Here is a 13,775-nt window from a genome sequence, read left to right on the forward strand (position 1 = left end):
ACCTAAGCCTGGACCACACCCTTGGAGACTGATTTGATTTGACAGGAGGTGGGACCCCAGGTAATTCGAATGTGCAGTCAGGGCTGAGATCAGCTGGTTGGGCTTGTCAGATTAGTTTCTAAATTAGTTTCCTGAATGAGATGTTCACCTCTGAGCTCTTGCACTTCACACGTCGGTAAACACAGGGCCAGCTCTGACCTCAACAAGCAGACCAGCGAGAAAAAGATAATAATGTAAGGGAGAGTCTTATTTTTTGACAGTAATTTGTATCAGAATATTCCTACCCTTCTCCTCCTCATCCCCTCTGCTCTCCAACACCTCTATGGGGTTGGGGAGGGCGGGGCTTGGGGGGGCGGTGATCAAAACAAAGAAATAGTTGATTTTCACAGAAAACAGGAAATAGCTCACCATGATATAAGACAGGTGAAAAAGGAACCCAGATGTGTGAAAGATAAAATCTAGAGAACATTTATCTAAAAAATAAAATGTCATCAATCAAAAACAATGCTAACGAAGTATTATTTTAAGGCCATGAGACTCCTGTTGTTTGTACTTCTAATGTTCAAGATTCAATTGCCATGTCACTAGAGGGCAGGGTGGTTTGCCGAATCTGGACCCCCCTAGTGAGATGGGGGGAATCACAGGAGATCAGAGGAGAGCACAGAAGCAGAGTAAGGAGCAGCTGGGGGCAGAGAGGAGCTGAAGAAACGGACCTGCTTTAACCACAACTGAATGACCCAGAACTCACTAGGCCCAAAGAAGAGAAATCCAGCTGCCTGCTGCCACATGGTGAGCCCAAGGTGCAGGCGGCTGCAGGCCTCAGCCTGGGGAGAGGACTGTATCAGGTAGGCTGCGAGACTCGGGGCCGCAGAGGGCAACAGGAAGGGACCAGGCCCGCTGAGGATGGGAGGGGTGGGGGGCTAAGGATCTGTGTGTAGTCTATAGCTGTACCGAGTGAGACTTGGGAATCTGCATTTTAATACATTCCCCCCAAGTGATTCAGATAGCCATTGAAATAATTCAGATATATTCCGAAGTTGGGTACCCAAGGGTGATCCATCAGGGTGCAGGGAAAAAATGTTACAACTCTTTATATTTATTTTTTATCTAAAAAGGTAAAAAATGATTGCCTGGGCTGAAAAGAGTAGAGGAGTAGGAAGGATTAAATGGTTAACTTAGAAGAGGCACAAAAGAACCTTCAGTACTAATGGAAAATTTTTTTCTTTTAAATGAGATAATGCATTTATTTCTTTTTTTTTTTTGAGGAAGATTAGCCCTGAGCTAACATCTGCTACCAATCCCACTCTTTTTGCTGAGGAAGACTGTCCCTGAGCTAACATCCATGCCCATCTTCCTCTACTTTATATCTGGGACACCTACCACAGCATGGCTTGCCAAGCAGTACCATGTTCACACCCAGGATCCGAACTGGTGAACCCTGGGCTACCAAAGTGGAACGTGCCCACTTCACTGCTGCACCACGGGGCCGGCCCCCAAATTTTCTCTATCTTAATCACGGTGATGGTTACAGGAGCGTATCCATTTGTGAAGAGTCTTCAAATTGTACATTTTAAATGGGTACATTTTATTGCACGTAACTCATACGTCAATAAAGTTGATTTTAAAGGTTTTTTTTTTAAAGGTAAAAAGTTAGGAAATATTTAACATACAAATTAAGAGTTACACATTGTGTGTATGATTTTTAAATAAATATACACATAATAGGAGTACATGCTTAAAGTGTTCTCTATTGACGGGAGTGAGGAATGAAAATGTTTGGTAACTACTTCCCTAGGGGACTTCTCTTAACCTGATGCTCTGAGTTGGTCTGAAACGGATTGAAATCTCTCCTCAGTGGGGAGGTGTTAAGAGATGATGAAATGGGTCTCCACTCTTGCCTCCCACCCTGAGTCTAGCTCCTCTGCTCCAAAACCTGGTTAAACTGACTTCTCACTGGGCCTGAAATCCTAGGTCCTTCTGGATTCTTTTGCTTGTTTCCACCCCCATCCTGGGGCCTTGCCAATTCCAAAGTAGCCTGTAGGTAAAGATCATAGATCCCTGCTTGGAAGTAAATGAGGTCAGGAGCAGTAAGCAAATTAGAACCCTTTTATGGAAGGAAGACAAATCTACACTTATTTTAAATGTTTAATTCTGCCATCTCTATACAATGTGAAAAATAGAAAATACCCTGTTATCAAATGCTTGTCACTTATTTAAGATTTTATCACAATTCACAGTATCCCTTATAATGTTGTTTCTTAGCTTAATTTCTGCAGAAAGCCCACAGAAATTGAAAGTCAAATTAAAATAAACATGAAGCAAATCTGAAAAGAGAACAAAAATTCCCAAATGATTCTTATTGGGTACACACCCTTTTATGCCACGATGTTGCAGAAAATGGCGTGTCTCCAAAGCAATCAGCCTGACAAGGAGACTCCATGGACAGAGCACAGTTACTGACAGAAGGAGCTTCCAGGAAGACTCCTCCTGGGTAGATACACCCACACAAATGACATGTCACATGCAAAAGTAAAAAGTGAACCTTGAGACATCATGCTGAGTGAAAGAAGCCAGATGCAATGAGACAAAGATTATACGATTCTGTTTATAGGAAACATCGAGAATGGGCAAATCCACAGAGACACAAAGCAGATTAGAGGTTGCCGGGGGCTGGGGAGAGGGGAGAATGAGGAATGACGGTGGCTGGGTGTGAGTTTCTTTTTGAGGTGATAAAACTGTTCTGGAACTAAATAGTGGTGACGGTTGCACATTGTGAATGTACTTATCGCCACTGAACTGCACACTTTAAAATGGCAAAAAATAAAATAAAATAAAGGCCATTACAGACAAAAAGAGAGTGCTAAGATGACCAAAAAAAAACAAAATGCAAATAAGAAGCAACTACTAGGAATTAGACATGAAGTACGACAAACTTAAAAAATGAGCATTATGGCTTAAAAGGGCTAGAGGCCCAGAATACATAAGGAATTAAAACCACACGGGGTACAATTTCACACTCCTTGTATTGGCACAGATTTTTAAAGGCTGATGATATCAATTGGTGAGGATATGAAGCAAGGGAATACTCATATACTTCTGGTGGGAGTAAATCTGGGAATACACACTTGGAAAACAATTTGGGGTTATCTCACAAACCTTCAGTGTGGGGGTTCCACTCCTAGATACTTCGGAAACTCCTGCACGTGCACACAGGGAAACATGTACCAAAATGTTCAATGCGTCATGGTTTGTAATAGTAAAATATTGAAAACACTCTATCTTTTAATAAAACGAAAATCAATATATAAATTGTGTACCTTCATACAAAAGAAAACTATCCATTTGAATGACCTAGAGCAGGCCCTCTTCTAAAACAGGTGGGGCTCGGGACAAGATAAAACGGAGGCCCAGGCACCGAGTGTCTAAATACTTAAAAGCAATTAATCAAGCTAAGAAGTGGTTCAAGAAAATGTGTTCTACCTTTCTATCTTGACAAACGTACTTTCACAACAACCTGGAAGGCCAAGATGGAATTTAGAATTCTCAGACTCCTGAGAGTTCTATGATAGGATACAGCAGAATGAAGAAAGTCAGCCTTGGCTCCCAACTTTGGCCTACCACTTCTCTTCCCACCCCAGGCTCTGTCCCACACCGCTAGTGCCGCCACACAGAGGCAGTGGACACATCAGCCTGTACATCCAAATTCCTCCCACATGTAGGAAGACCTGGGGAAGGAGCCCACTCAGGCTCTGGAAGTGGGCTTGGGAATTCCAGGGTCCCAGGAACCAAGAGCATGGTCTAGAATGAGAGTGGGGGCCACAGGCTCTAGAGGAGTATGATTCCTTGGCTCCACAGACTCCTCAGAAAGTAGGGATACAGGGGCTGGCCTGGGGGCATAGTGGTTAAGTTTGCATGCTCCACTTCAGCGGCCCAGGTTCACAGGTTGGGATGCCAGGTGTGGACCTACACCACTCATCAGCCATGCTGTGGTGGCATTCCACATAAATTCCACAGAGGAAGATTGGCACAGATGTTAGCTCAGGGCAAATCTTCCTTAGGGAAAAAAAAAAAGGGACACAACTGGAGGAGGCCCAAACTAGGACCTGTAAAGCAGAGGGCCCAGGACAGAAGCCTATCTTGCCCAGGTCTTGAGGTGTTACAGAAATAAGGCTCTGTATCTTAGGGGTGAGTCTCAGAAACATCCTGCTACACAAACAAGAGCAAATAAAGCAAGTATTTGCACACTTAGTATTGATGAAATTTATAGGCTTGAAAAGAGGCAAAACAATCCTAACTACTGCTTAGAAATACACACATATTTGAAAAAATAATAAATGTGTGAAAAAAATAAACCTCACAAGCAGAACAGTGTTGGTGGGACTGTAAACTGGTATAGCCATTATGGAAAACAGTATGGAGGGTCCTTGAAAAATTAAAATTAGAACTACCACATGATCCAGCAATCCCACTTCTGGGTACATATCCAAAGGAAATACAATCAGTATCTCAAAGAGACACCTGCACTCTCATGTTCAACGCAGCGTTATCCACAATAGCCAAGATGTGGAAGCAACCTAAGTGTCATCTGTTGATACAGATGAATGGATAAAGAAAATGAGGTCTATATATATGTATACACACACACACACACACACACACACACACACATATATATATATGAATACAATGGAATATTATTCAGCCATAAAAAGAAGGAAATCTTGCCATTTCACATGTGACATCACATAGGAACCTAAAAGACCTTGTCTAAGCAAAATCAGCCAGACACAGAAAGACAAATACTGCCTGATCTCACTTATACGTGGACTCTATCAAATAGTGACTCATAGAAAAAGAGGGTAGAATGGCGGTTGCCTGCAAGTGACAGGGCAGGAAATGAGGAGATGTTGGTCAAAGGGTATAAACTTTCAAGTATAAGATGAATAAGTTCTGGAGATCTAAGGTACAGCATGATGACTATAGTTTATAAAAATGTAGTGTATACTTGAAATTTGCTAAGAGAGTAGATCTTAAGTGTTCTTATCATAAAGGAGGGGTAAAGAGAGTGATTGATAGGTTAATTAGCTCGATTGAGGGAGTCATTTCACAATGTATACATATATTAAAATACCATGTGGTGTATCTTAAATATATACAATGTTTCTTAGTCAATCATACCTTAATAAAGCTGGAGAGAAAAAAAGAACAGTGTTTTTCTCTAGTTATCACCTCTATGATGGGGAAGATGATCAAGGAAGAGAATTCTGGAGGGATTCCGGAGGGATCGGTGATATTCTATTTCTGAAACCGATTTGTGGGTACACACATATTCATTGCATGCTTTATATATTTTCATAAGACTTAAATTTCACATAATAAGAACTTTAGGGGCTGGCCCTGTGGCTGAGTGATTAAGCTGGCACGCTCCACTTCAGCATCCCAGGGTTTCCCTGGTTGGAATCCTGGGCACAGGCATGGCACCGCTCATCAAGCCATGCTGAGGCGGCATCCCACATGCCACAACTAGAAGGACCCACAACTAAAAATATACAACTACGTACCGGGGGACTTTGGGGAGAAAAAGGAAAAATAAAATCTTTTTAAAAAAAAGAACTTTCATGAGAAAATTCTTTTAAAATTAAAATAATACGATACTACTTTATACCCTTCATAGTGGCATAAATCAAAACAGTCCTGTAATACCAAGTGCCAGTTGGCCATAAAATGGGGAAACCGGGACTCTCAAACATGGAGGTGTAAATTGTTACAACCACCTTTAACACTAACCTGTCAGAATTTGGAACAGTGGAAGCTGTGCAAACATTCAACCTAGTAATTCCATTTCCTAATGGTCTACACTGGAGAAGTTCTTGCCATGAGCACCAAGAGACATGTATATTCTTGGCAGAATGATTTGTTGTAGCAAAAAACTGGAAATGTCACAAATGCCCATTATTGAGGGGATAGGTTCTGAATTGTGGTATTAATCAGATGATGAAATACTATACAGCTGTTAAAATTAATAAACTAGATCCTTATGACAGCAGGAGTAGATCTCCAAAACATAACGTTGAGTAGAAATTCTAAAACACATAAAACAATACTACATTTTGTATATGGATACAAATATACATACAAGGAAATTATAAAATCATGGAAGGACAGGATACACACCAAAATCATGACTGAGGCTGCTTTTAGAGAGAGAAGGGAAGGACACTAGGGAAGAGAAAAAAGTAATACCCTTAGGCCTTTTGTGGTTTTTATTTATTTTAAAAGATAAGAAGCAAAATGAAAAATGTAAATATTTATTCTGGGAGGTGAATTATAAGCTTATTATACCATATATTCTTTTATATAATATAACTTTTGTTACATAATCAGAATCTATATACTCTGATGTTTATTATATTATTCTTTGCATTTTGGGATATTTCTTTTTCAATTTATGAAATAGTCAACTAATCCTCTCCGCACCTACCCACCCCCACCCAAAGTTTCAATTAAGCAAAAGAGAAAGGCATACAAACAGGAAGCCCAGAGGAAACACCCACATTGGCAGAAACCACAAAGCTAGTTGAAGACACTCAGACAAGCCTGTTTTAAACGGTTAACTAGAAATCATGCTCGCGAAAAATAACTTGAATTATGAAAGATCGCGTTTCATACAGCTACGTGACTACACAAGGACTAGTTAGGAAGTCTGCAGATCTGGGTTCTACCCTTACTCTGAAAGCTATCTGCTATGTGACCCTCAGGAAATTTCTAAACAGCTCTAGGCCTGTTTCCTAACAGTAAGTTGGGACTTACAATACCTACCTCAAGAATCCTGGGAAAGACTGACTAGGATACTGTCTCTAAAGTGCTTGTCATAGTGCTTGGTACGTAGTTATTTGTTCAATAAATGGTAGCTATTATTTCTGTCAGAACTGGGGTTACAACTCCACCTGTGGGCATATATTTCGGTAAAACAAACAGAAATATCCAAAGTGATACATCAAAACAAATAATTATGCAACACTGAAGCAAGCCCTGCTGTTGACTAAAATATATAGCTAAAAGTAATGTAAGAGAAAAGATGGTAACTACAGAATAAGTAAGAGAAATCCTATCTATGGATAATAGCACTATAGAAGAAATTTTCTAAGTCCAGCACGCAAACTGTCCTCAGGCAGAGAATAGTTTATCAGACTGAATGGTAATCTCAACATGGGTATCAATTGATCAACAGATCCCATGAACCTGTTATCTACAAAGCAAGTCCTTACATTCCCATATGTCAAGTTTTAGAAGAGAAGGTTTTATAAGTTGCTGCCAGGGGAGAAGATTTTTAAAACATACCTGGAGAAAAAAACATTTTCTAGGCTTTGAGGCAAAAAAAAAATTCTCCCAAAAGTCCTTATTATGAGGACACAATGTACATTAATGGAATAAAAATCTGTAATTCTCAAATTCAAAAGAGACGTAAAAGGAAATAAAAAATATGACTAGATCAATAAATGTAAGAAGAACTTATCACTTCACTAAAAAAAAAAAAAAAAAGAGTTTAATGAATTCCCCCAAAGGATCCATCCAAACTTGCACAGACCAAATTATCTCTGTATTATATCTACTCTTTTAAATATAGAAAGTGTAGGTTAACAACCCAATTTATGAGTTTAAATGGTTTTGATGTTTCAAATCAGGCAGAAAAAACCACACCATAATAAAATTCATAAAACAAAAAACTGTGTTAAGAAACTGAAACAAAATGTCTAAATATATTGGATATGTAACATACCAAAACAATTACAGATTATGTCTGTGTAGGACTTTTCCTGAAAACACAAGTCAAATTATGACAATTTCAGGGAAATTTGAACACCTACTAGTTACAAGATGATATTAAAATTGTAATTGTAGGGGCCAGCCGAGGCCGTGTGAAGTTCCCACGCTCAACTTTGATGGCCCAGGGTTTCTCCAGTTCAGATTCTGGGCACCGACGTGGCACCACTCATCAAGCCATGCTGAGGCGGCGTCCCACATAGCGCAACTGGAAGGACCAACAACTCAAAATATGAAACTATGTACGGGGGGCTTTGGGGAGAAAAAGGAAAAAATAAAATCTTAAAAAAAAAAATGTGATCATTGTACTGTGGGTATGTTAATAAAATAGAGTCCTTATCGTTTAGAGATACTTAAGTATTTACGAAGCAAATGATCTCTGGGATTTGGTTTAAAATAACACTTTGGAGCTGGGGACAGGAATGGGGAGGAGCAAATAAATGAAACGAGATTGGCCATGGTTCTTGAAAATTGTTGAAGTGAAATGATGGGTACAGGGAGGATCATGACTCTATTTCTCTACTTTAGTATATTTTGAAAATTCATAGTAAAAAATTAAAAGATAAGAAGCATATCCGGGTGGCCCGTAGCCAAGTAGTGAAGTTCGCGGGCTCTGCTTGGGAGGCCCAGGGTTTCACCGGTTTGGATAACGGGCGCCGACATGGCACCGCTCATCAAGCCATGCTGAGGCAGCGTCCCACATGCCACAACTGGAAGGACCCACAACTCAAAATATACAACTACGTACCGGGGGGCTTTGGAAAGAAAAAGGAAAAATAAAATCTTTAAAAAAAAAAAAAAAGCATATGTATTTAAAGCTAAAAGCCAGTACTAGTTGGTGAATAATTTTTCATAACAGAACAGACAAGAAGATAAAGCCTTCCAATTCTGTCATTCAGTACAGTGCTAGAATGTTCCTTCCTTTTCTTTCTATTCTCCACCCTCCCCTCCTTCCTGATTTCATCTGTTGTGATTTAGATGACTCTCTCTATACACATAACTTCTGAAACTCAGAAACAGACTTTCAGATTGGTGCCTCACAACATATTTAATAAATATTTTTTTAAATAACGGAGCATATTCAAGCACGTTAAAAATTTTATACTTTTGCCCTAAACAAATAAATTTCTTTAAAAAAATAATCTCATCTACCTCATCCATTTAAATTACCTGTTTTTTGTACGTTTTATTGCACATACATTGGGGGTGAGTAATCTAAAGTTTTTTGCTAACAAGCGCATGATCAAAAGTTTGATCACCACCATTTGGGACACTAGGATACCACTTAAAGTTTTTAAGGAGGGGCAAAGTGTGTGAAGTACTATATCAAGAAAAATAATTGCGCGGAAGTACATAGGTACAGAAAAGATGGGGAGAAAGGCTGTGGTCAGAGATCATTCACTAATTCAACAAGGCATTCATTCAGAAGTGAGATGGGAAGGAGAAACGGGGGAAGGGATGGGAGACTTCAATAAAAGGCCTCGGTGATTAAGGTATTGTGAAGGATGAAGAAGGGGTTGAACGGAAGGTCAGAGAGCCTGCCCTGGGGCAAAGAAGATGAGTTCGATTCGCATTGGCAGGATATTCAGGTACAGATGCTCCTCAGACACTGGGAGACGAAGAACCTAGATTCGGTAGGAAGGTCTGGGCAGCGGATGTGCATATGGAAGCCATCTTTGTATGTGTGACAGCTGAACCCCAGGGAGTGAGCTCTCTTAGGGAGAGACGTGGAAGACAGGTCAAAAGGCCTAACTCAAACCTTGGGATACACCTACATCTAGGAGGCAAAAAAGAACAAGTGGAAATATGGAGGTGGCTGCCCGAGACTAAGCCGCACTATCTCAAAGTGCTTGCAAGCGCCGGTTGGGGCCACCGCAGGCAGACCACCAAGGAGGAGAGCCGGCTGAGAACACTGCATCATTGGTAACTTTGAAGAGGACCATTCTGGTCAGGTGATGCTGGTTAGCTTCAGATATGAGAAAAGTGATAATGAGGAGAATGGACGGCCAAGCAGAGATCCCTGGCTCCAGGCGGTGGAGACGGATCCAGGTGCTGAGCTCGGCTGGGGTGCTGGGAAGATCGCAAAACGCCTGGGGACGAAGGTGACAGAGGGAAAGACTCGAGATTCCAGAGAGTCCAGGCGTATTCCTTCGTTCCCAAACCTGCCTCCAAATTCTCTAGGCCCTGGCTTGCCCCAAAGAATTTTATTCTCATGGGGGTGGAGAGTTAAGCAGAGACTTCACCGGGGCAATGTCGCGTTAGCCATAATCGAGGAAAGGTCTGGAGGCGTTGGAGGGAAGGGAACCGCCAAGAAGAGAAGCGCGGGTCTAGCAGGGGCTCTCCAAGGAGAGCAGAGAAATGAGGAGCTGGAGGCAGAGGCTGTCGGGTGCGAGGTCCCCGCGAAGGCGCGCCCCTCGTGGAGCAGCCGCCGCGACAGTCCTCCCAGACCGAGACCCCAGGGAGCCGCCCCTCCATCTCTGCGCACTCACCGCTCCGACTGCGAATAGTGGCACCGGTCCAGCAGGTTGAGCTTGCAGAGGTGCAGGTTTTCGCAGGATCTCTGGCAGAACTTGCGACGGCAGACCCGGGCTCGAGTGGTGGCCACCACAGATCGGGTGACCCCGGCCTTGCCGCCGGTCTCCAACACCACGAAGCGGTCGGGCCCGGCCGCCTCCAGCACCTCGCAGAGCTGCGCCTCGGTGAGCGCGATCTCGTCGAGTAGCTCGTCCAGGGACATGCGGCCCCCGTGGGCGCACAAGATTTTGGTGATGAAGCAGCACACCTCCGGGTCCGCCATGGCGCGCTGCTCTGGGCTGGCGGCGGCACCGGACTCTGCTTTGCGGAGAATCGAAACTTACAAGAGTCCCGGGGGGGGGAGGCGGGCGCGGGCGGGGCTCCGGCTGGGCGCGCCCGGGGAGAGCCAGCGCGCACTCTCCACCGCTGTTAGCAGAGCCCAGCGCTTTCGGTTTCACACTCGGCTCTGGGTGGAGGCCAGATCTCACCGACCCGGTCCCTGTATTAGATTTAAAGCCAATCGCGACGGCAACCGAATGCAATGAGCGCGAACGAGCGCGGGCAAATCTGCCCCCGACCGCCCGGACAGCTCCCTGTCGGTTCCAGGCTCTGCGAGGGCGAGGTTCGCCAGCTGAGCACCGTGAGGATTCTTCGGAAAGAAGAGAAACTAAAAATGATCTCTGGGCGCTGGTGGAGTTTTTATAAGCCAGCTGAAAGTGGCGAATGACGCGAGTCTTGGGAGCCCCTCGAGGAGTCCTCAGTTCTCCACCCCACCCATCCCTGGAACGGACAGACCTGAGTGCGCACTTCCTCCGAGCTGGGCGCTTGATATTAGTGAATCTTCACAGCAACTCCACGAGTTAGACATTATTATCTTGACTCTGTACGTGAATAAGTAACGAGTAAGCATGCACAGCCATCAAGCTGGACCCCGGACGCTACCCGAGGATTCCCAAAGCTGGCCCCCGGCCCCAGATCCTGGTCCATCTGGCCACGACCGACGTGCCCTTTCTCCCACACCACCATACCCTCTTAAAGAACAGCAATTATTACTCTCCCTCTTTTTTGCCTTCCCACAAGCTTTTTGAAAAACCACTTCTTGACACGTTCTTGCCTGTCTATAACGCTAACAGCGGTATCCTGGACACCGGTTAGTCCCGGGTAGCAAGTAGTCACAGACGAGCACGCTTAGACATAGACCAAGATTTCAGATAGGTTACTCTCTTTAGATATTTGAACAAGACCTTTTCCCTCTGCAGGGATCCACTCGGCCCCCAGAGTTAGTACAAAGACTGTTTTAAAGTGAAAAGATATGAGCTACAGATGACGCAGAAAGAAATTTTATCTAACCTTCTCTTGATCTGCTAAAGCAAAGCATCCTGAAAATACAACTACCATTAACCCTTTTCCAAGAGTTTCCTGCTAATTCAGCTGCCTTGGAGACAGACTGCCCATTTCTATTAGCATCAAAAAGCCCAATAGAACCTTCCATACTCTCCCGATGAAGTCCTAAAGAACCCTCCTTTTGTTAAATTGAGACATAGAAAGTTACTTCCGGCTATTCCAGGAGTTTTCCATTACTGGGCGCTCCCCTCATCCCATTGTGTAAATAAATCTTATTTTTTCTCCTGTTAATCTGTCTATTTTCAGTTAATTTGCAGGCCTCCAATCCTTGGACCCAAGTTGGAAGAGGAAAAAATTGGAAGTTGGAAGAGAGTTGTTGCTCCTAGTTTCCAGATTAAAAAAATGGGTCATTGATCAGATAAGAAAGAAACCTTTTTTGGGCTGTCTGGTGCCTAATGGTTAAGTTCACACACTCTGCTTTGGCTGCCTGGAGTTCGTGGGTTCAGATCCCAGGTGCAGGCCTACATCAAGCCATGCTGTGGCGGTGTCCTACATGCAAATAGAGGAAGATTGGCACAGATGTTAACTCAGGACCAGTCTTCCTCACCTAAACAAATCAATAAATAAACCTATTTTTAAAATGGTAGAATTTGGTTGTCAAACTAGAAATTCTTCAAACTGATTACTGGGAATTCTCCTCAGTTTGGTAATTCGTGGGAGATGAACTGTATCTCAGGAATAGAGTACGTTAGTAATGAAAACCAGCCAAACCTGGGGCCCACACAGGGTCATCTGACTTCTTGTTCCCTTTAGCAATTTCTTCTACAGTTGCCTTTCACTCCACTTGGCCTTATTTGTGGTCTGACAGGTTCCCAGGGACTGAGCTTTCATTATCAAATCAATTAAATTCAGCATAGCATCTTCTGTGTGGCCCTTACTTAGTCACACCAACATGCAGAAGTTTAAGAAATAGTCCCTGTACTCAAGGAGCTTGTGTTTGGGAAGACATGAAAAAACATTAAAACACAAGGGAATCAGTGGTTGAATATTACAGTGGGTTTATAGGAGATTAGAAAAGAAAGAGCATGGTTTGGCCAGAGTGGTTAGGAATAGAGTTATAAAATCCCCTCAATTCAAGGCCACGTAAAACCATGTAGGGGGTTGTGGGAAGGGAAAAGCAGACATTTGGGGAAATACTAAAATTTGTGTTGTCACAGGTTGGCTTCTCCGAGAAGCAGATACTGATATGGAATTAAGAGTACAGAAGATTTCCTGGAGCGTAAAACAGAGAAAGTCAACGGAAGAGGCAGGACTGATCTGTGTGAGCTGTCAGATGGTGGTGCAGACTTGACAAAGTCTCTGCCAGCCCGATGGGGAGCAGGAGTCTAGCCTTGGGCAGAAAGGCCCAGGCCCTTGTACTCCTGCCTTGCTTGGTCATTGGTGGCGGCCATGAAGAAATGTTTGACTTCAGCTCAAACCGTGGGGCGGATCCTGAAGGAGCCAAAGCTGGAGACTATCAGCTAAACATACTCCTTGCAGATGAGCAGCAAGGCCTGGCTTGAAGGAGGATCTGAGTAACCCATTAGTGCCCTGAGGAATCCGCTATTGTGCACCCTTTGTGCCATGTGGATGAATTTCTCCATCCGTATTCAGGGAACAGCTCCTTCAGAGTTCTGATGGGCCACTCTTCCTGAAAGAAAACTTAGAAGAGAGAAGTTAATGGGATGGACCACAGCCCCTGTCACTGCAATCAGTTGCAAGCTTGCAACTTGCCTTCATCATATCCGTCCACCACTATCCATTCTAATTCCCCTCCCCCTCAGCCACCACCTCAGCTGGTCTCAGTAGCTTACCTGAGTGAGAACCCAAAATCCTCATTCCTAAGGGGTCTGAGCACCATCTCAGACCTGGCTTTCTGCTCTTGTCATGTCCAATCACAGTCACAATTGGGCAAAAGAGTACCAAATGTCACCCAAATAGGTCACTAGAGTCCATCCATATTCCTCCCTGCCCCCTCTAACAGCAGCCTTACCTCCTCCTGCTGACCAAGTCAATTTGCCTCTGATAACACAGCGATTCCTTGCTTTACCTGC

General features: G+C 43.4%; 1 protein-coding gene across 1 annotated transcript in view; it reads right to left on the reverse strand.

Annotated features, from left to right (window-relative positions):
- The window catches only part of ZC3HAV1 (zinc finger CCCH-type containing, antiviral 1), a 59,710-nt gene extending 47,887 nt beyond the window's left edge, over positions 1–11,823 (reverse strand). Inside the window, exon 1 of the mRNA XM_046669126.1 lies at positions 10,314–11,823. Coding sequence (XP_046525082.1) covers positions 10,314–10,621 — 308 coding nt within the window. The 5' untranslated portion in view covers positions 10,622–11,823. The remainder of the gene's footprint in view (positions 1–10,313) is intronic.
- Between the last annotated feature and the right edge of the window lie 1,952 nt (positions 11,824–13,775).

This window comes from Equus quagga, chromosome 8, assembly GCF_021613505.1.
Source record: "Equus quagga isolate Etosha38 chromosome 8, UCLA_HA_Equagga_1.0, whole genome shotgun sequence".
Classification (NCBI taxonomy): domain Eukaryota; kingdom Metazoa; phylum Chordata; class Mammalia; order Perissodactyla; family Equidae; genus Equus; species Equus quagga.